At 41.5% G+C, this 22,958-nt stretch overlaps 1 protein-coding gene across 2 annotated transcripts in view; it reads right to left on the bottom strand.

The window, feature by feature from the left end:
- Window positions 1-22,569, bottom strand: part of dpy19l3 (dpy-19 like C-mannosyltransferase 3) — a 616,246-nt gene extending 593,677 nt beyond the window's left edge. The window contains exons 1-4 of one of the 2 annotated variants that reach the window (XM_031290692.2): window positions 22,355-22,569; window positions 21,592-21,718; window positions 19,048-19,175; window positions 5,187-5,277 (exon numbers count right to left, since the gene is read on the bottom strand). In XM_031290692.2, coding sequence (XP_031146552.1) covers window positions 5,187-5,277; window positions 19,048-19,175; window positions 21,592-21,709 — 337 coding nt within the window. In that variant the 5' untranslated portion in view covers window positions 21,710-21,718; window positions 22,355-22,569. Of the gene's footprint in view, window positions 1-5,186; window positions 5,278-9,393; window positions 10,457-19,047; window positions 19,176-21,591; window positions 21,719-22,354 lie in introns of those variants that run through there. The other variant, XM_031290690.2, reaches the window with a different exon arrangement.
- Between the last annotated feature and the right edge of the window lie 389 nt (window positions 22,570-22,958).

Here is a 22,958-nt window from a genome sequence, read left to right as displayed (position 1 = left end):
CTGCTGGCTGATGTTTCTTGCCTCGCCTGACTGCTTTTCAATGATGTCATTGTATTCCCCCATCTCAGAAGGTACTTTGGTGAGTATTATTGGCAAAAACTAATAAAATAAGACCCACGTTGTACTAAACCAGAATTATCCTTTAGGGTTGCACGATATTGACAAAATGTGATATTGCGATATCAATATTCATTTCGATATTTTTAAACATATGTAAAATTACAAAAGTTACGGGAAGACGCATCAAAATAGATTCATAACAAATACAACACAAGGTTTATTTCAACTGGCGGTCATATAATATTAGACTGGTACAACCTGAATAAATAAATAAGGACCATGTCTACAGAACAGGACATGTTTTACTGGTTGGACAGTAGAAAATATATAAATAAGGACCATGTCTACAGAACAGGACATGTTTTACTGGTTGGACAGTAGAAAATATATAAATAAGGACCATGTCTACAGAACAGGACATGTTCTACTGGTTGGACAGTAGAAAATATATAAATAAGGACCATGTCTACAGAACAGGACATGTTCTACTGGTTGGACAGTATAAATATATAAATAAGGATCATGACTACAGAACAGGACATGTTCTACTGGTTGGACAGTATAAATATATAAATAAGGACCATGTCTACAGAACAGGACATGTTTTACTGGTTGGACAGTATAAAATATATAAATAAAGAGAACAGGACACAACTTTTCTTTTGCTTTTCTGATTCTGATTTGTTGTCTCTATCTATTTCTTCACTTACACTGTCACTCTGTTGAAATATGCACACACTGTTATGGGTTGGTGTGTATCTTATTTTGGTAGTCTGTTTCTGTTCTGTATTTTGCTTAGTTTCATTTTCAGTTTCATTTTCGTCTCCTGTCTGTATTCCTTAGTGATTGCTCCTGTCCGTGTTTTTGCTCCAGTCTCTTAGTTTTGTGTTAGTCTTCCCAGCGGTCTCTGCTCAGTTTTGTTTTTCAGCTCTGTTTTTTCATTTCAGTTATACTCCTTATGTTTATTTTTCTGCGTTTTCACGATTTTTGTATTCCTGTTGGTTTCGTACCCTGGATTTTTGTTTTTTGAATAAACTCTTGAGCTCAATCCTTCCCCTGCCTGCCTGCCTACCTGCTTGCCTCGCCTCTGCATTTGGGTCCTCCTATTTCCCCCTGAACACAACACACACGTGGTACGCTCCATAGGGTTTGTCACGTAGTGGACCCGTGTACTGACGTGTACTAACATGTGCAAGTGGCACGGTAACTGGCCAATGAAATGATGATCATTACAGCGTTTCAAGCATGCTGTAAATCAAACACAACTAAGACACACAGCCAACGGACGGGACGCAGCGCTCCACAAAATAAACTAAATATTGCAGACTTATAGCAACACTTTCGATATAATATTGTGCAACATGATATCGCAATAACGATATTGAGTCGATATATCATACACCCCTACTATCCTATTATTTCTATATTTATAGCTTACAATGTCAATGCAGTGTGGATTTTCCCAGTCGGTAACTCATTTTTCCGATTGTTCCCGACAACAAGTGAATTCAGCACAAACGCCAATGTGAAATGTAAATTTGTATATCCGCCCCATGATTCGGATCCACTCCAAAATGTAATGGTTTCTTCCTTGGCTCATGCTACACCCTTCCACCAAGTTCAAAAAACTAAAAATCGGGCCAGTAGTTTTCCGTAATCCTGCTGACAGACAAACAGACAAACCGAGCCGAAAAACACGACCTCCTTGGTGGAAGTAACAATGGCATTGTTATGTCATGCAAAAAGAATGCTACTGACGTTAAATGAGCGCACACACGCACACTGGTGTCATTATTCCAAATTGGGTACTGGGTGCAGTATCATTACTATGCATTTGGTTTGACTGGAACAAAGCGTGACACCAAACGTGTAGCAGAGAGCCGAGTTCCTGCTGCAGGCTGACTTGTGTCAGCCGGATTACTGCTGTGTTCTTGATCCATGTAAGACCATAGAAACCAGAACCTGTTTTCCATTAACAGAGTACACATTACTACACACACACACACACACACACTACCTACTCTACTTCATTCATTCCTTTTTATCTTTCTTCCAAACTGTCATTTTTGCTTTATCCCTTTTCTTCCCTTTGTCCTTTCCTCGCTCACTTTGATTCTTCCTACCTATGTTAGCTCCGTTAATCTTCCTCTCTGTCCTTATACCTTACATCTCATTCCTGCTTCTGTATCTTTCCTTTCTTTTCTCTATTCACGCCTCCTTCCATCCTTTTTCTTCCACCCTTGCTTACTTTCTCCCACCTCACTTGTTTGTCTTTTTGTAAATCAATCTTTTGATTTCTCGTTTCTTCCATTATGCGTACTGCTCAAAATCAACATGAAAAAACGTAGTAATGTTCCCTCAGCATTTTGTTTTGTTGCTGAACTGTATGTAAAATGAGCGGTGGTGTTAAATCACCTGTTTTACGTAACGTTATTGTTCACATTTTGGCACAATGTTTAGTAATGACAGTAGTAGTGGTCATAGTAAGTGAAAATGTGATCTGAGATTGGAAAATGTGTTATGTATCTGGAACTGTTCATTAGCTATATGTATGTGTAAAGTATATACAGTATATATAAAGCTGAACAGACTCACAGCAGTAAAACTGAATTTATTCTGACCCAAAGACTCTTTCTGTGAGAGAAAGGACACTAAATCCTGGAATGGAATGGTAAGATATATAATGCTTTTTTAGAAACGATTGCAAATAATCCCCCCTCGCCCCCCCCCCAAAGGTTAATGAGTAATCGTGATTTGAATATTGACCAAAATAATCGTGATTATTTCTTCCATAATCGTGCAGCCCTAACTCTAACTACTGTAGTTTCTGCACATCAAGCCATTCTGCTGACAAGAAATGAGCACCGAGTGAGACAGAAAGCGAGGTCAGCCAGTTCCTCAACTGATTAGCCTACAGCTCAATTATTTGCCTTAGTGGAAAATTAAGCCTGTTTCCAACTAGGAATTTTACACGATAATGGGAACAAATAATTAGACTAATTTCCCTCAGAGCAGACTATGCGTCACGAGAAACTGCTGTGAGTTGTTTGGTCTGAGGGAAAAAAGTTGATTTTTCCTTGTAAGAGTGGGAAGAGACAGCTGTCTGATGTCTCTATATGTAGATCAAATGTTTTTTTGAGCTATTATAAAACCACGTTGCAATAACTACAGTAATTTCACATCCATTAAAATGCTAGGTAATTAGATTTTAACAGCTGTAGCTATCTACCTAAATGAGCTTTGAGTGATTCCAGCTGACTCGTTTTAAAACAAGAGTCCTGTGAAATGGTCTAAAATATATAGTTTGATAGTTAGATAAGTGATACCATGCTAAAAGTCATCTTCCTCACCAGTTGATGATCCACATAGAAGACAAAAACAAGAAATGAAGCAACAGCATTGTCCTTGAGTCACACTGTAGAGCTAGTTAGTCACAGAATTATAAGTATGTCTGATGAAGAAAAATGTAAGATCAGACTGTTACTTCGATCTAACTTAGCCCTGTGTGGCTGCTTAGCTTGCACATTGTATTTTAAAACAGTATGCTTTGACTTGTAATGTTAGTAAAGGCTGTTAGGGTGAGAAAGATACAAGTACAGTACATGTATTTGGCAAAACTAACACTTTCTCGGGTTATGATGACTGGAGTTGCAGGGAAGTAAAGGGCCCCAAATCCAATAATGAGCAGGACAGAGCTGCTAATGTTAGCCTAAACTCTGACAGCTTCCACACAGTAAGGACGTACTACATAAACAGCGTACGGTTCAGTCATGAAGGGGGCTTTTTTTTTTGTAACATGACAAAATAATGTAGTTGGTTGATGATATGCTTCTTGGACATACTGCTTGGTTACCATTGTAGGTAGTAAGCTAGTTAGTAGAGATGCACCGATTACAACTTTCTAGGCCGATTCCAATTTCCAATTTTCTTTGAGTTAGGCCAGCCGATACCGATTTTAGCCGATTCCGATTTCATTTTTTCTAACCACTTTACAGCACACACAAATATTTATTTTCTATCTTTTCTTTAATAGAACATTTTTTGAACAGATAATGGATCACTATAAAATGGAACTATATAAATTACTCCTGGTGTGGGAAATTCACACACATCTAAAGTGCAATGTTAGAACCATTTCCTTCTTTTCACATCCAATATCCAACAAAAAAAATGTGATTTTGGTTTTTGGTGTCTGCCCTCCACGCCCTACTTTTTCCTTGCAGGTGTTGCATATTGCAAACTTGTTATCTTCTGCACACACGCTGAAGAATTCCCAAACAGCTGACATGTTGCAGGTTAATTCACGAGGTTCCCTACATGTGCGAGAAACACGATGGAAAAGTTGAGAGAAAGGAAAAAGAGACTGTGCTGTCGCGTCCGTTTGTGCGTGCGTCCCTGAGAACTGTAACTGGTATAACTTATGTTGTCAGTTAATTGTAGCGTTGACCGGCATGAAATCGGCATATGTCATACTAACCTGCCGGTCGCCGGTCATGGCCAAGCACGTAAAAACCGGCCAATTCCGGTCACCGCCGCATCTCTACTAGTTAGCCGAACTCGCTAATATTTGCAGATAATGTTTAATCAGATAAACAAACTGTTAATCCATTCCTTACACTTTTGCTCTTGTGTTTTTGGTTTTTGTAAAAGACACCACCCTTCAATTCAATAAAAGGCCATTATTGATGCGATACATACTGTATATGTATGTATACACTAGGGCTGGGCGATATGGAGAAAATCAAATATCACAATATTTCTGACCAAATACCTCGATATCGATACCGCAACGATATTGTAGTGTTGACAATTGGTGCTTTCACAAAATCTTTACACAATGAGATTTTTGATAAATAATCATCAGTAATGTGAACATAATGACTAAATGGGTAAAGGCAAATAATAGAACAGTTACAACAGTCTGATAGTTCAGAAAATGACATCACTTTACTGTAATGCAGCCTTTAAAACCAGGAAAAGACACCACTTATGCCATATTACGATATTACAATATCCAAAATCTAAGACGATATCTAGTCTCATATCACGATATCGATATAATATCGATATATTGCCCAGCTATAACACACACCGAAAAATGAGATCACTGTAAACATAGTGCTTACCTTCCTGTATGGACGGGGCCTGCAACATTTGCTTGTAGTAGGAATAGTACAGTCCACACTCTGTCCGAAAGGAGATCTCCCGCTCCACTTCCTGAAAGCAAAAAAATGGAATTTTAATTGTATGAAACCAAAGACTTCTGTTCTCTAAAATATGGAAAACAGATATGCTGGCAAAGCATGACAGAAACATGGAGGATCGAGGCAAAGCAGCTAACGCAGTCATAATCCTCAAAAGTAACAATAAGACAGGTAACATAGTGTGTGCCTGTGCGTGTGTGTGTGTGTGTGCGTGTGTGTGTGTGCTAAGATGATGTCTTCCCAGGAGATTTCCTGCTTGCCATGAATGATTACTGTTCCACTGGGGGGGGGAACAGAGAACAAACAGTGAACAACCAGCTGCAGAATATTAACTCAATCATCAATCTATCATGTTCAGCTTGTAAATAGTTTTCACAGCTGTGCTCGACTCAAAGCAAATGATTTGATATATTTCATTGACATATCAGCTTTGCGAATTCACTGAAAGTATCCAGTATCCTGTCCCTGCACAGTTGAATGTGGTCATTCCGAGGGACCAAAGAATTTTTCGGAGTATTATTACAGTACGATTTATGTCATCTTTTCCCAGTAATAACTTATGATTAAAAGCTCATCCCTCATAAAAAGACCATAAAAAACAACTAATGGACTTAAGAACAGATTTTCCACTAAATGACTGGGAGGGAACAGCCCTGCTGATTTCCATTTGCATTACAGCTTAAGCTTTTATGCTGAAAAAGACACAAATCCACCATGAAGTGACATATAAATTCACTTTGTATACAAAATGTTCCATATTCTAACCATCCCCCCCTAAAATGTCCATTTGTAGCCTGTAGCCCCATCCTTACAGCTACATCTCATCATCTTAAGTTAAATAGATTGCTATTTGCAACTATTAGGCTGGGATAATGCACGCCTTTAAGTTTTGTAGCCTCAGCAAACTCCCAGCATAGCACCACCTATAATCTAGGGCTGTGCAACTCATCGAAATTGTATTCGCAATTGCGATTACGGCTACTGTTGATCACAAATACAGATTAATCAAGGTAAACTATTATTTTGCACTATACGTTTTGCACATAACTCTTATTTTGTCTTAATACGGGAAAAGTATTAATTGACATTTTACAGTTCTAGTTGTTTTCGCTGATGATTTCTTTAACCATTTTGTTTGTTTTTTAAGCTTAATAATTGCAAGACCTTTACAAAAGACAATGAGTAGCCGTGATTGTAATTGTTTCCATAATCGAGCAGCACTACTATAATGTCATGTTCGTGGAATACATTATTAAAACAAATATTGACGAATCTTGACAGCTCTGGAACTCTTCTGATGTCTGACAGTTCCGTTTCTTTGCTACTAGTTTATGTTTGGCATGGTAAATGGGCTGCACATAGCATTTTTCTTAGCATACATAGCATTTTACAAGTTGCTTCTCATTCACCCTTTAACACACACTCACACACTGATGGCGCTGGACTGGCCATCAGGAGAACATTTTGGTTTCAGTGTCTTGCTTAAAGGGTAACTACCATTTTTTTCAACCTGGACCTTTTGCTATGTTTTTGTGTCTAAGTGACTGATGAATGCGGAACAACAATCTTTGACATTGGTCCAGTATTTAGCAAGAACGCTGCAGTCGGCAGAGGCGAAACAAGCTACGATGTTAGTTAATAGGGCAATTGTCCAGCTTGTATTTACCTTCACAAAAGTGCTCGTTTTGCCGCTGACAGGCTCAGATTAATATTCTAAGTGTCTGACAACATTATGGAAAGGATTTCTGAGGAGGTCAACCTTTCTGTTAAAGAGTAAGATCCTTTTTTAAAAAATAAAAACATCTGCGAAATTGCGTTCACTAAACCCACCCAACAATACACTTCATTCAAAGTTGACAGAAACAAAATAAAACTATGAAAAGCCAATTTGGGTAAACAAATAAACACATAGTTTACAGATTTACATATGAAAATATGTTTGCTCTATACACGCTAAAAGTATTGCTGTTTTAAATGGAGTCTGGTGGGTTTAGCGCTAGCGACTTCAGAGCTGTTTCTGGTTAAACAGAAAGGTCTCAAAGAGGTTTTAAAGGTCTATCTCTGAAGGGATCCTTTCCATAATGTTGTCAGACACTTAGAATATTAATCTGAGCCTGTCAGCGGCAAAACGACCACTTTTGTAAAGGTAAATACAAGCTGGACAATTGCCCTATTAACTTACATTGTAGCTTGTTTTTGATCTCGCTTAATACTGGACAAATGTCAAAGATTGTTGTTCCCATCAGTCACTTAGACACAAAAACATAGAAAAATAGGGTCCACGTTGAAAAAGAACGGTAGTTACCCTTTAAGGACACTGTGACATGTAGAAAAGAAGAAGCTAGGGATTGAACCACCAACCCTGTTGTCCAATCACTGGACAACCCAGATCACAAGTGATTGACAATAACGGACATGTCAATGACGACACGTGTTGTATGTTAAAAACAGGAACTATGTACTTTTTTTTACACATTGTTCAAATGTAAAACACACAAAAACGAGTACATGTGGTCTATGATTTATTCCTGTTTTACAAAAACATATTTTGCCATTTCAGCTACAAGAATGCTTTGTAGTTAACCGCCTTGCAACATTCTGTTTATTGTATAACTGACTGCATCATGATATCGCTGTTTTTTTTAGGGCTGTCCTGAATACCATATTTTGGGCTCAGGTGATGGACCTTAGCAACAGAGACAGTGTTAACATTCATTACATCGCCTTAAAAAACGGCACCAGGCTGCTACAGTATAACCACGCAGACCTCAACACACATCAAACTGCTCGGGTCACAACTGAATCTCTTCTTATTATACTGTGAAAAATGGGTCAAAAGGATTTGAGAGAGGTTTTCTTTGAAAAAAATAAATTATATATTTCCTGGGTTTCTCCATCTCCCCTATCCGAACTGCAAAACTGAGAAAAATCTGTAAAACTATTACAGTTGCCCACGTTATTAATTGTTATTTAATGCCTTTATGTATTTGATTGACGATTGTTGATATTTGCATGTTATTGTATATGTAAATGTTAATAATTTTCGGTACTGTTTGGCAATATGTCTTACTGATCAGATATGTCTTACTGATCAGTCATGCCAATAAAGCTTATCTGAATTTGAATATAACTCGACTCAGTCAGACATTTCTCCGTTCTCCGCTGAGAGTGGCACAGCGCTGCGGTGTTTCAGAGTTTACACTGCATAAATTAGCCAGCGGCTAGCAGGTTTTTGCTCAGTTTATAATCCCGACGGAGCACCACAGTGAGTTTCAGCCTGTATGCATGTTTTTTCAGCCTAACATTGTTGAAACAGAGCAGCTAGTGTTGGTAGCAAGAGCAACAAGTTAGAGGACTGTTGAGTCGTCACTGCACCTTTATCTCTGCATCTCTGGGGTACGTGCAAATACCTTCCCTCAGTGAAACACAGAGATCAAGGTAGAGGAGAGAAAGACAGCAAAACACAGTAAAGACTCTCCCACTGAGTAGAAATTAAAACACTGCGCTGCAACATGTGTCTTTCGGTTTATTAAAAAGCATTCATTTTTAAGGACTCAGTTATTCTACAGAACTAAGGGGGGAGAAATAAACGCATATCCAAGTCCCAAAATTAAAAACCAAATACCAACCAGACGAAAGAATATCCGAGCAGTCGAATATTCGGGTCCAGCCTTACTGTTATTGTGGCCATTGTATCGTGATATACTGAGTTACCGTGTAATTCCCTTCTGTAGTACTGTTGTAATAGAATACCTCTTCAGGTCTTTTCAAAACTGCGATACTTTTTCAAAACATAGAAACCAAGGATGCTATTTTTTAGTTGAGTTCAGTAAATTCACAATTCTATATTTGAACTGGTTCGATAGACTGATAAATCAATAACAAGGAGGACAACAGATGAAATCAGTTGAGAAAAAAATGTATATTTAAAAAAATATATTTAAAGAAGAGGACGAATATAAATATTGTGACCAGACAAACTGCTACTGTGTGCTGAGGGGTGTGTCTTTATTTGCACCATGTTATGGTATGTTAACTCGTACCACAGGCTGTTACTGTGGGCGAGAGCTTGTCTGCGATGTGCATGGTTCATCCTCATCAGAGCTGAACACAGTATCATAACTCCTACCGTGAGCTGAGAGAACCACAGCAGATTCTCATGTATGGAGTTGACGCACCAGGCCTGAGTCAGTGCCAGCAGCCCAGCTATTAACAGCCCGGCTGCCATGGAAACACGCTGTCGCCAAGGCCACCGGGGAAGAACGCCTGAACCGGAACAAGCACCGGATCCTCTTAGCAGAGAAAGCTCCCCTGTATCCTGATGTGTGGCGTTAGACCTTTCTGTGCCCGACATCATGTTACTGCTGCGTCTCCCGTCAGCCGGTGCATCTGGAGACAGGCCCAGATTATGTTGCAGTTTGCTCAGCCTAACTCTTTTACGACGTTCCATTGCCTGAGAAGACGCAGATTATCAATGAGTTCTTGGATCCTTTGATGAGCTGAATTCAGGTAGATAAACAGCATGCTCCTGGCCTGAGCTATAGAACTGATCCAAATCCATTACGGCAATGAATGTTAAAATGCGGTGTGTTTTTCTCTTCTTGAAGTCGGTCCAAATAAATTAGCTTTTTTTTTAAATCGCTTCAAGTTCCTTGCCAAAGGAAATATGCAAAAGCCTTCTACGAGGGAATGAGCAGCTAGTTTCCATTCCAACCCGTCTTTTGAGTTTGCTCGAGGCAAAACAAGCCTTGGCTTTTCCCCCAGAACTCTGATGAGATGGCTAATCCTCAATTTAAATTAAGGTCAAAGAGAATGGGGCCTAGTTAACAAGTTCACACATTGCTCATTATCCTGAAAGCCAGTTCACTTCTTAAGAAGGCAGGGATCCTCTCTCCGATTCTCTCTGTTACCATTTCCTCCGTATGGCTCTTTGAATAACTCCCACCGCTCTGATATGGTGCTTGAAGAATTCAAGTGGGGGTCCGTCCAACGTTGGCCTTGCATTGTATTCCCTCTGCTTTACGTCGTCCGGAGCTTAAACAAGGACTGACATCTGCCTCCCTTGAACTCTAACAGACACGTCTAAACAAAAAGCAATCGTTCTACTAAGTACGAAGTGGAAAGAAAGCATAAGGACTGAGCCCCAGTGAGTGTGTGAACAGCAGGCTGGGCTGTAGATAACTGGAGCAGCCAGAGGGAGGGAAAGAAAAGAGAGTCACTGCTGGTGACCTCTTGTCTATAAAAACACACATACACACAGGAAAAGATTAATATGGGGTGGAGGTGGGGACGAGCGAGGGGAACATGTTGGATGATGATTCGGAAAATGCGGGGAACTTTTGTCAGAGGGTTTTGTGGATCTGGAACTGACGTCGAGCTTTGAGCACACGTCTGAAATAAACGGCATTCTGCACTCGGACAGACGTGGGCATGGCATCTCACCTGATGAATTCAAGAGGCCAGATTAAGCCAGCTGTCTCATATCTCATCATATATGTTGTATGATGACTGGCGTTAATACGCATTGTAAGAGTGTGTGAGAAAGAGACAGAGAGAAGAACTTGATACCAAACCCACCAGAGCCTTTTTAACCTGAGGCTAACACTGCTACCACATTCCCTCTACAACACAATGGATGAGGAAGCCACATGTGAGATTATTAAAACCAGTCTCCTCCTCTGTTCAACAGCGTCTTGACAGACTACCAACACTCTGATACCATCAGTCATGTAGGGTCAGGTCAAACAGAAACAACCGGAAAAGTACAAACACCAACAGGCAGGACTCCCACACTCCCAAATTACTTTCCAGCATGTTTCATGGCTCTTTCCATCCTACTTGACCTGGACACACTTAAGACAGTGTGTGTGAGTGTGTGTGTGTGTGTGTGTGTGTGTGTGTGTGTGTGTGTGTTTAAGTGGAAGAGTGAAAGTGAGAGCCCTCTCTGAGTGCAGGAAACAAAATACGTAATCTCAACGAACTGAGGGAGCAAGAGCAAGCAGTTCAAGGTAAGGTCAGACGGCAGCATGAGCTTGGCAGAGCCACAAGTGTCTGAACACTGTGCTAGCTCTACGTTACACCATTCGTTGTGGCTTGGAAAAGGACACGTGCTGCAGGTGGACTTGTATAATGTCCACATTAACGATTCAAATCATTCCTTCATATGAGAACGGCGGTACGAGCGAAGTCCGCCGACAGCGGCGAAAGTGCCCGGATGTTCATCGCTCTCCCAAAGTTGACTCCGAGTCAACTTTTGCAGAGCGGTAGCCAATGAGAGGGCAGACACGCAAACGTGCCTCCAATATATTCTCCAGTGTATACACATATGCTATGTTTAAAATTCCATGCAAATCAAAAGATCGTGATTATCCTATAGCTTACTTTATGATACGTCTGTGTGACTACAGGGATGTTAACAGCTAGCTTGGCAGAAGGTTGCCCAGGCAGTTGGTATACCTGGTGAGTTTTTATATACATTTCTTTTAGTAGTAGTAGCATTGTTAGTTGAAGTAAACTAAACACAACTTTTTAAGCTGCAAAGTGTGTTACTGGAGTAGAAAACATAACAAATAGTTTGTGATAGGCCAGATAGAAATATCCCCGCCAACAACAAATTATCTGCAAAACGTGTACACCATGTGTCAAACTCAAGGCCCGCGGGCCAAATCAGGCCCCTCGCAGATTATTATCCGGCCCGCATATCAATTTAGTTTCACAATACATTTTGGCCCACCTAGTTTTTGTCGTTTTTTCTGACGTTGTTGTCATTTCTTTTTGATGACTTGTAACTTTTTCCGACGTTGTCACTTTTGCCGAAGTTTTTGTCACTTTGTTTTAGGGGCGCTTTTTTTCTACGATGGCTGAGGACCTTTTTCATGACTTCTTTCGGACTTTATGTCGACTAAACTGTAAGTGAGAAGACTATATGACACATGCAATAATACAGTCAAAGATATTTGACTTTTTTCGATTAAATAAAAGCATATCAATAAACTAAACATGTCTGGCCCTTGATGTGATTCTTAGTTTCCAGTGTGGCCCTTAGTGAAGTTGAGTTTGAAGTCCCTGGTGTACACCGTCGGCATCATGTTGTGGTGATACAATTTCTCTTGGAATCCGCTGCGTGTCACCGATACAGGGGAGTTGCAGTTGAAAAATGCTGCCCGTGGAGACCAAGCGTAAGCTGGCTAAATATGAACATTAATCTTGTTCCTTCTATTTTGGCCCTCGGCCCCCACTGAGCTGGCGGTCTTTGCACCTCAAAGCTGAGCTTTAAAACTATCTCCAGAATAGAGGTGCATGATATATATCGACTCAATATCGTTATCGCGATATCACGTTGTGCAAAATAATATTGAACGTGTCGCAATAAGTCTGCAATATTTACTTTATTTTCCATCCATTGGCTGTGTGTCTTAGTTGTGTTTGATTTAGAGCGCGCTTGAAACGCTGTAATGATCATCATTTCATTGGCCAGTTACCGTGCCACTTGCACGTTAGTGCACGTCAGCACACGGGTCCACTACGTGACAAACCCTATGGAGCGTACCACGTGTGTGCATATTTCAACAGAGTGACGGTGTAAGTGAAGAAATAGATAGAGACAACTAAACAGAACAAATCAGAGAAGAGAAAGAAAAGTTGTCCTGTTCTCTTTATTTATTTTATACTGTCCAACCAGTAGAACATGTCCTGTTCTGTAGACATGGTCCTTATTTATATATTTTATACTGTCCAACCAGTAGAACATGTCCTGTTCTGTAGTCATGGTCCTTATTTATATATTTTCTACTGTCCAACCAGTAAAACATGTCCTGTTCTGTAGACATGGTCCTTATTTATATATTTTCTACTGTCCAACCAGTAGAACATGTCTTGTTCTGTAGACATGGTCCTTATTTATATATTTTCTACTGTCCAACCAGTAAAACATGTCCTGTTCTGTAGACATGGTCCTTATTTATTCATGTTGTACCAGTCCAATATGACCGTCAGTTGAAATAAACCTTGTGTTGTATTTGTTATGAATCTATTTTGATGCGTTTTCCCGTAAGTTTTGTAAATTTACATATGTTTAAAAATACCAAAATGAATATCGATATCGCAATATTCATAATTGATATCGCAATATCACATTTTGTCAACATCGTCCAACCCTACTCCAGAGTCAGACACATCCGAGGGATTTCCACTAGTAAAGTTAAGAAGACAACTGCTTTTTAACCTCTGCGATCACTCATTGTAAATGTCAATACAGCACAATACAGGTGTGTTGTCATTGAGCTGTATACTATGACTATGTAATCATAAAATAGCAATTTGATAGGCATCTCAGTGCAGCAGCGCAGTCATTACTTGTATCCTTGTTTACAGTTAGTCAACCATGAGCCGATTCGATTGTCTGATAACAGAGACGGAAATATATGTAAGTAAGAAATAAATTAGGTCAACTGTTTTAAAAAACAGTATGGGTGATTACAGAGAGTGGGAGGGGACTGACAGAGGTTTACCAAGCTAACACTCGGCAGAATAAAAAAGAAATAACACGTGGCCAGGATAGCTCAGTCGGTCGAGGGGGCGCACATATACAGAGGCTCATGCCTCAACGCAGAAGGTCCAAGGTTCGAGTCCGACCTGGGACGATTTCCTCTCTTTCCCCTCTCATTGCTTTCCTATCATTAAAAGATGGAAATGCCCAAAAAATAATCTAAAAAAAAAAAAATGAATTAACACAAAGGTTGGTAAGTGTTGTATTAATAATTCAGGAAGGACGGTATGACTTTCAACTTTCAAAAAAAGTAGCAACAGGGATATGTTCTGGTGGTGTGAATCTTTACTGGTCTCACGATACGATTACGATTACCCTGTCAACGATTCAAATCTATTCAATATCACGATGCGTTACCTCCTCGATATTATTTCATCAGTTTTCATCAACAAATTCAAGCAGTCAGATATGAACTCCCCTTTTTATCATGCTCTTAAAAAAGACACTTCATGAATGTAGAGGAGTCTGAACACAGCAGACAACGGACAAAAGGCAAAAACTAAAAAAACAGCCACCAGTAGGCAATAATCGACTATGGTCTGTCATTGCATCGATGCAGCATTGTCTAGGTCCGCATCGCGATGCATCCATGCAACGATTCATTTCAACACCCCTAATATGTTCTTGCAAAAAAATGGATTGGCAAACACCCAACCATGCCGGATGACAGCAAAAGTTGACAAGATTTCACTTTTTATGCTGATGATAATGCCTTTTGCTATTGGAGGTCTTTGTGTCAGCACCCCTCTTGAGTCAAGGCAGTGAAGTGACTGAGAGAGCTGCACGGATATCTGGGTTGCAACGCAAAGGCTGGGTTATGCAAAAATAACAAGTTAATAAAAACAAGTTGTCGGACCACCTGGAAATCAAGTGTTTCTACCTGTTCCGAACGGCCATACTAGAAGGTGGCTGTCATTGAGAGAGAGGATACTCCATATTGAGTAAATATGGAGATAGCTGCACAACATTTTCAGACAGTCTCTCCTGGAAGATATTCAAAGAGTTATTCAGCTTACTTTTTTCACCTCAACACGCCTAGGGGACTAGTGGGTGTGAATTTCGGATTGCCGGTTTCGGAAAGTTACAGAAATTGTCGGACAAAGTCCCGCTCCATTTCTGCCAGAACAACCAGATGTTGGCTGTGATGCACACTTTTGTAGTTTGCCTACCAAGAGTTGCAGGAAGAGATTTAGCTGTGTTCCTATTGTTTGGGCATTTTAGTGTTGACAAAGATCAATGTGCTAGTGTGGACCTATGTGGTTTTCACATGTAAACAGCGTTTTCAGATTTAGCCATCTCTATGTGAACGTAGTCTTAGACAGAGGCTTTGATAGCATTAACAGAAGGAAACACTACACACACACACACACACACACACACACACACACACACACACATATGCGTGCAATGTGTGATGATGTCAGCCAGGAGCCCACTTATTTGGGAACATTTCAGGGAAATGTTCGCCAGGCCTGTAAAGTGCCTTGCATTTATTATGAATGAAAGCATCTGTCTGCGTCTTCCCTTCACACACACAAAAACAGCATAGGACCACAAACTGTGTCTGACTGAATCCGCTCAATTAACTGGATGTCTCTCTGTGACAGAAACTCACAAATTATCCTGTGCAGATGGCCTTTATGTTGGTCAAGATGCAATGCACATTTGCATGAGAAACAGATGAAGCACCTGGCTGGCACTCCGAGTTAGCGCCGACAGATGAGATCACCTCGAAGTCATAGAGTGCAGTTGTTTTGTCTCATTCTCTCTTCTGTCCTACGGTCTATGGACACTAGTTTTGACTCACTCAAACTGTGAAACTCAAACTTTCTAAGCAGATTCCGAGAAATCTGACCAGTGCCAGTGCACCAGTGCCACATCTTTAGCCTCTCATTCTCTTTAATATATTACCATGTATGGTACCTGTGGTTTGTATTGATGTAGCCGTATCTTCAATTATTGTATCAGTTTTCTGATAGATGGCAGGTAAACTTCACACCCCTAGCTATGGTTCAGACCTTCAGAACCATTTGTATACACAAATTCATCCTTACATCATTGTAAACTACACAACATGAGACGAAACCAGGCCACACCAAGTGGCCTGAATTAATTTCCTCAATTGACCCATTTAGCTACCAAAACAAATGACTATTTCTGCACCGCTAAATGAGGCAAAAAGACAAAAGATGTAACAGTGTTCATTTACTTGCCTCGGTTATGACTCTGACAGAGCGATCTGTTCTGCCATGTCAACCGGATCAAGGTCTGCTATGTATATCTGTTGGTGAAGCTTTGGAAAGGGGGGGATTTGAAAATGACATCATATCTGGCAGGGCACAATGTTCTGTTGCTGTACAACACTGAACAGACTCTAAAAAGGTCTGGCTAACCATGAGTCGCTTCATGTGGTTCATTCAACGGGCTCGCAAATCAATCCGCCGCAGCGCATGGAAAAACAATCATCCCATTTCAGGATGAAGTGTTTATGACGCGTTTCTAACGTTGAACACAGGATGAAGGGATGTGCCATATTGACACTTATGTTGAAGCTACATTTCCTCTTGAGATAAGTAAAAGAAAAAAAATGCATGTAGAATTGTTTCAGCTTTTAAAGCTATAGTGCGTAGTTTCTGTCGCCCCCATGAGGAATTCTAAGTATTGACAACTAAACTGTTGTTGCATCCACATGACACAAGCCTTCTGTGACCGCGCACGCACCCCCAACCCTCCTCCACGCAGTTGCTAGTAGCCAAGGAGGACACGAAGGATTAAAAAAACATGATGGACTCTTCAGAAGAGGTCATTATGTGGCCGGGTTGGTTCAGTGGTAGACCAGGCGCACATATACTGAGAGGTTTATGCCTCGACGCAGAGGTCCAGGGTTCGAATCCGACCATGCTTTCCTGCATGTCTTCCCTCTCTCTCTCCCCTTTCTCACCTAGCTGTCCTGTCAAAAATTAAAAGCGGAAAAGCCCAAAAGTCACCGGACGACACAATCTTCTGAAGATGTTTTTTTGTGGAGCTGATAGTCTTAATTATTTGAATGTAACGGCCGTTTATTAATATCAAAAAGTTACGCACTAAAGCTTTAAATGTTAAAACTGGGAAACCTGTAAATATCCGCATCTGTGAAGTGGTTGATGAATCTTACACATGGATGTCAAATCCTTAGATAACCTCCATATAAAAGTGTCAGATACATCAATCATCTGCATCCCGGATGCTTCTTAACAAGTGCCTCATAAAAGACATAAAAGGCCCCATGTGTTTTCAACATTATCAGATCTTCTTCCTGGGCTGGCAAACTGGTCTTAGATTGTCAGTGAGACATACAGCCAGTAAGTTTACAGTTCTTACTAAACCACTGAGACAACTACATACAGTATGTATTATGGTTAGGGAATACTAATACGGGATACCGATATCCGACCCTGGCTATTTGGCATATTTGGCCGCGCCGAGTCAAGCCATGTCCTGTTGATTAATATTTCCATTACCAGTTGATACGTGTCAAGTTGTGCTCATTTTTAAAAGTCAGTGTTCAGATCTCAGTACCTTTTGTAGCTTATAACAGAATCTCTGTGGTTTGGAGTTTAGTTTCTCTACTGTGTCCCTGTTTAAACTTTCAGATACCCACCAGGTCCGGATTTGTTGTGGAATGGCTGCGGCCATGACTGACAGCTGAAGTCACAAGGACCCACGAGATCTCGCGAATTCACGTATGATCGCGCGTTATAACAGGATGTAGTTTCCATAAACAGAACCACAAAAACAACAACAGTTTGTTTCCATCCAGAGGAGTAGAGGGGAAACAACTCTGTGCTGACCTGCTGAAATATGATCCGCCGTGAGCACGGTGTATTTTATTTTGAAAATGAACCGGATGTTTTATTTTGTTTCTGTGCTCGATTTCCTCTCCCGCACAATCTGCCCTGTGCTGAATTGCTGCGGAGCTCTCCGGCGTGTGTCAAAAATAGAAGCTCTGCGTATCTGCTCCGGAGGGCTGCGGACCGCCGAAGCTGGGACGGAGTCGGAACGCAGCCGTTCCGTCAGTGGAAATACACACACTGACTTTAAGAGAGAAGACACACCAGCCCAATAATCGGCCGTCGGACCGTCTGGAGAGGTCAGTGACTCGAGTCTGTTCAGTGTGTCCCGTGCCGTCGGCCGTCCGAGCCTTCATTTGGGCCAACCCGACATGTTCAGTCGGAGACAGGGCAGGACATGGCGAGCGGATGAGCCGCTCAAAATCTGACGAAAATCTTTTAAACTGACCTTTGTCAATCTGAAATGAAGACAGATTCAAAAACTGCATGGTCTATTTCTCTCTTAAAATGTTTTCAGAAACACGTTTCGGTGAACTATTTTAGTCCAATATGAGATCGTATTCTGAACGAGCCGCCATTACAGTGTGGCTGTGAATTTCCGGAGAAAAAAGACCCACGTGACGCGTTCATCCTATCAGCTGCCGGTTTTCATTTTCTGGGAAATAATCAGACTGTTAATGGAAACAGAGCAGCGCCGCCTGCTGCTATGGAGACGTATTACGTTTTGCGCACGCGCAGAGCGTACGCTCAAGTCGGTGTCGCCTCAGTGTGTTCTGAGGCATTTTTTGGACCTCGGGGACCCGACTGATCAGTCCGACTGGCTTTTCTGCCGACGGTAGGCCGTCTGGTTGGTGTGTCAGGGCCTTAATGGAAACCTAATGACTCCGCCGCCGTTCCGGAGTTGCTGGAAATTGCGAGTGACTGTTTCATGTTTCAGCTGTATAGCAGGTGTGGTGAGTTACTGCTGAACATTTCCTGATTTTGCTGCTTCGTGATGAAAGTTTTGTAATAACAAAATAACAGGGGGCTTTTATAGGAAATTAAATGATCCACCGTTTTACAGCCGCTCTTTTGATCACAACCATTGACCAGCCCGCTGCTGTTAAACCTCACTAAATGAAGACAAGCGTGTTAACAGTTATGGAGATGCAAATCCCTGCCGTGCTGGGCTGACGCACCGAGCCAAACCGAGTCAAGCTAAGTGAGCCCATGTGTATGAAAAAGGGGCTACAGAGGCACTGCGACTTCTATCATCAATATGGTCAAACATTAATTTGTATGTGGAAAATGAAGAGACTTCTAACAACCTTAAATCAACTTACTAGTTGTCTTTTTGAACCCTGAGCGCACCTCTGTAGGAAAAAATAACTTGAGCAAAAGGGTGTTAACAGCGAAGGGCCTTTACCTTTATGTTGGAGAACCACAGGTCGTTCTCATGTAGCGTGGCCATGTAGATACAGCACAGCAGGCCAAGACCAACAGACACAGACCAACCAACTGATGTCCAGATTATCGCCCCCCATGACCAATCACCTGCAGGAACATTAACAAGTCATGAAGTTGTTCCTGTCAATTGAAAGTTTCATAACGTTTTAAAACAGCCGACATGACATGATTCATTTTTTCCATGCAGGGTTTATGATAGCCTAGAAATCTAGACGCACCCTAGCGGCAGCAAATTTAATTTGCAGCCAGGGGGGGTCTAGGCACTCTCGGTTGGAAAAACCAAACTCTAGTCAGGCCAATCACATGGTGTATAGAGTCGGTGGGCGACTCTATACACTATTTTTATTTAAAAGTCGGATTTTCATTGTTTTCATTAGCTCTAGCCCAGTTAGCTATTGTTAGCAACCAGTTGATAACAACGCATTACGCCGTTTTTTGTGCATGCAAACAACGTAACAACATGTCCACAGATAGAAGTTGGACATGCCTGTGTGAACGACTGATTTAGTGAGACACAAATAAGACATAAGTGCTTATAACTTTATGTTACTGCAGCTTTCACAACTGTTGATACAGGGGGCAGCCATGTTGGCTTTTGAACTCGCACTACTGCGAGGTTGTACGAGTTCCGAGCTCGTAAATACGAGGTCAAGGGGCGTGTTTACGACTTTGACCTCGTAAAAAACGAGTTGCGAGGTAAATAGAATGCATAATCAGCCAAAGTCTGCATATTTATGCAGGGCCGCATTTTTTTCAAATACGCCGCACTTTCGCCGCATAAATTGCTGATTTCCGCGCAAAATATGCGGGGCTTGCATGATTTCATAATCCCCGCATTTTCGTTGCAAAAAAGTCACACATATCTTAGCAGAAAGTTGAAAAATGTTGCGTTTACTTCACACAAGAGCAGCCGTTTTCCCCTGTTGCCATGGGAACGTTATGAAGTGATGTAATTACGCGACGTGAACATCATCGAAAAGCTGCAAACCCCGCGATGAAGCTATGATGAAACCGCAGTTTTTGCAAGTTCCCGCAATTTCATCGCATAAAATTGCATAAATATCCCGCATATTCCATCGCATTTTTGAAGAAAACGTGCTGCATAATCAAGGATTTTTGCCCGCAACAATCACAAAAAAACTCCTCATTTTTCTGGAAGGACTGGGGAATTTGAAAGACAACCCGCCCCTCGGATTGAGCCCTGCCAATGGGGAGTTCCCAGACCCAACATCTTGATGTGGGTCTGGCTTGTCAGGCTAGGGTTTTTACACAGAAGAGTAAAAGCACAGGTGTAAATAATGAAAAGAATGATGGCTCAATTCTATTTAGCCACTTCACTTTCAGGGCCTTGGTATTGTCAGATTATGCTCGAACTAGTCTATATCCACGACGTTCCACTTCCGGGATTGCTCCGTTGCCGCCGGAAATGATGACACTCTTTTCGGCCGGATGTCCGTTACCTTCCGCTTTCTTTGCATTGGAATTTTAACTCCGGTGGATTTCTGAGGACTATGGTTAACTGCTCCTCAGATCTCTGCAGGGTAAATCCAGACAGCTAGCTAGACTATCTGTCCAATCTGAGTTTTCTGTTGCACGACTAAAACCAACTTTTGAACGTACACGTTCCACCAAAACAAGTTCCTTCCCGACACAGAGCTGCACAGTGGCTCCGTCCGTTGCTTAGCACCGCCCATGATGATTGTGATTGGTTTGAAGAAATGCCAATGAACCAGAGCACGTTTTTTTCTCCCATCCAGGAATGCTGTGTGGACTAGCCAGACCCTCCTCCCCTGCGCTGTGGAGGAGGGTCTGGCAAAGCGAGACTATGCTCGGACAGAAACAGTTTATACCTGTTCCAAACGGCCACACTGGAGGGCAGAGTGTGGGGGGGAGGGACACACAATATTGTTTAAATGTGGGGATAACGGCGCACATTTTCAAACAGTCTTTACTGGAAGGCATTCATAGTGTTGCACTTGTTTGTTTGTTTTAAATAAAAAGTGACATAAAAAGAGAAAACTGCATAACGATGGCTGCATTTTGATTAAATGCTCCACTAAGCCATGCCACTGAGTCGACATGACAACAGCAGGTGGTTTTTTGTTCAGTGGATACTAGAGAAATGCATGTTACTCATACAATATAAATGGCATTCATTTCAATCAATTTAAATTGAAATCTGTGAAATGCAGAAAAATGTTTCAGCTCAGTATGCCTGATATGTCTTCTGAGGATGTAACCCAAGCACCAGTTGACTGCATATGCATGGGCACAAAAGGTGTAGGAGTTCAGGCTTTAACCAGAAGAGTGAGTAAAAAAGCCCACTGAGAACTTTGCTTCCCATTCTGCACCCACAACAGGTCAGAAGTCAGGGTCAGGAGCTGGATGTGGCTTAAGGTTGCTTCAGCTGGGTGGGTGGCTGCCAACAACGCTTATCATATGGTCAAAGGGTGATTTCTGTTGACACTAGGCCATCAGCTGGGTGGGAGGATGGCTCACTCACCATGCAAGATCTTTTCTGGATGATGATCAGTGCAACAGTTGGACTGTTGGGACTGAAACTCTGCACCGAGAGGGGGCTCTTTCCCCTTGCTGCCCTTCCTCTGACGCAGGGCTGTCATGTTAGAACACTGCAACCACAACACAGATATGATTAAGGCATGAACAGATACCAAGTGGAGACAATACACACACACACACACACACACACACACACACACACACACACACAGGCATATATCCTCAACACACTATAACAGCGTGTACACTAGTGCAATCTGGGTCAAAGCAAACCACGACCTGCACCGCTGTTTGTTTCCCTTGACTGTCTGTAGCCTTCCATTCAGTCTGACAGATGGGGTGGACGGGCCTGCTTACAGCGGCATTCCCTGCTCACGTAGCGGCTAGAATAACGTGAAACACCAGACCCCATCTATCGACACCGACAGCACCCAGGTCACCGGCAAAACTACACCCTACCGTGTGTAAAGCAGGTGGGAGGCTACGCCAAACATAACAGCAAATGTACAAGTCCCTACAAAAACATAGCTTAGTGGATATTAGCAGTGAGGCACATAATACCATAAAGTACGATAAGGTAGGTTCAAGTTCCTATTGTGTATGTAGCATACTTCTACGGCATTATTTTAATTAATGTTCATTTTGCATAAAGGCGCGCTCCCGTTATGGACGCCAGCTTTTCTTTCTGCCTTGACGGCAACAAAGACGAATAGGGTTTGCGTCAACGGTACATTTATAAACCTCACCCTCCTCTACAGCAGCGGCAGGTAGGATGGTCCGACAGCTCTCCTATACCTCCCCCTCGTTCTCTCTCTCTCTCTCTCTCTCTCTCTCTCTCCCTATTTCTCTCTATCTCCCTCGCTCTCTCATTTTCCTCTCCTCTTTTTCCCTCTCGTTAGAATTCATCGGTGAGTTTCATACCGCACTGGGTTTGGTTGAACCACGGGACAATACCGGAACACAAAGGAGCCTGCCTTCAAAATAAAAGCACGAGACTATCACTTATGTAAAAGGCAGGAGCATATCTCTTTACAGTACAGTCCATATACCAGCGCTGGAGGATATGGATATAATAATAATTTCTCTGAGTAGACTGTATAGCTCTGAAAAAGTTAACGTCTATGGAACAGGAACAGTTAATACAAAATACAGAAACAGTTCTGCTTGTGGCCTATTACTTTACATGATATACCGAAGGATATTGTGTATTATTATGGCAAAAAAAGAAATAAAGGACACAGACAACTTAAAAATAAAGAATTGTGTGAAACCAATATTTTCATAAATAAGGTGACAATGTCACAAGAAGATGTTGGTGCTGTTTTTGGACTTGAGCCTAAAGACTAACTA

Source organism: Sander lucioperca, chromosome 3 (genome assembly GCF_008315115.2).
Source record: "Sander lucioperca isolate FBNREF2018 chromosome 3, SLUC_FBN_1.2, whole genome shotgun sequence".
NCBI classification, from domain to species: domain Eukaryota; kingdom Metazoa; phylum Chordata; class Actinopteri; order Perciformes; family Percidae; genus Sander; species Sander lucioperca.
Note: the sequence above shows the minus strand (reverse complement) of the source record. Positions and strands in the feature narration are given on the sequence as shown.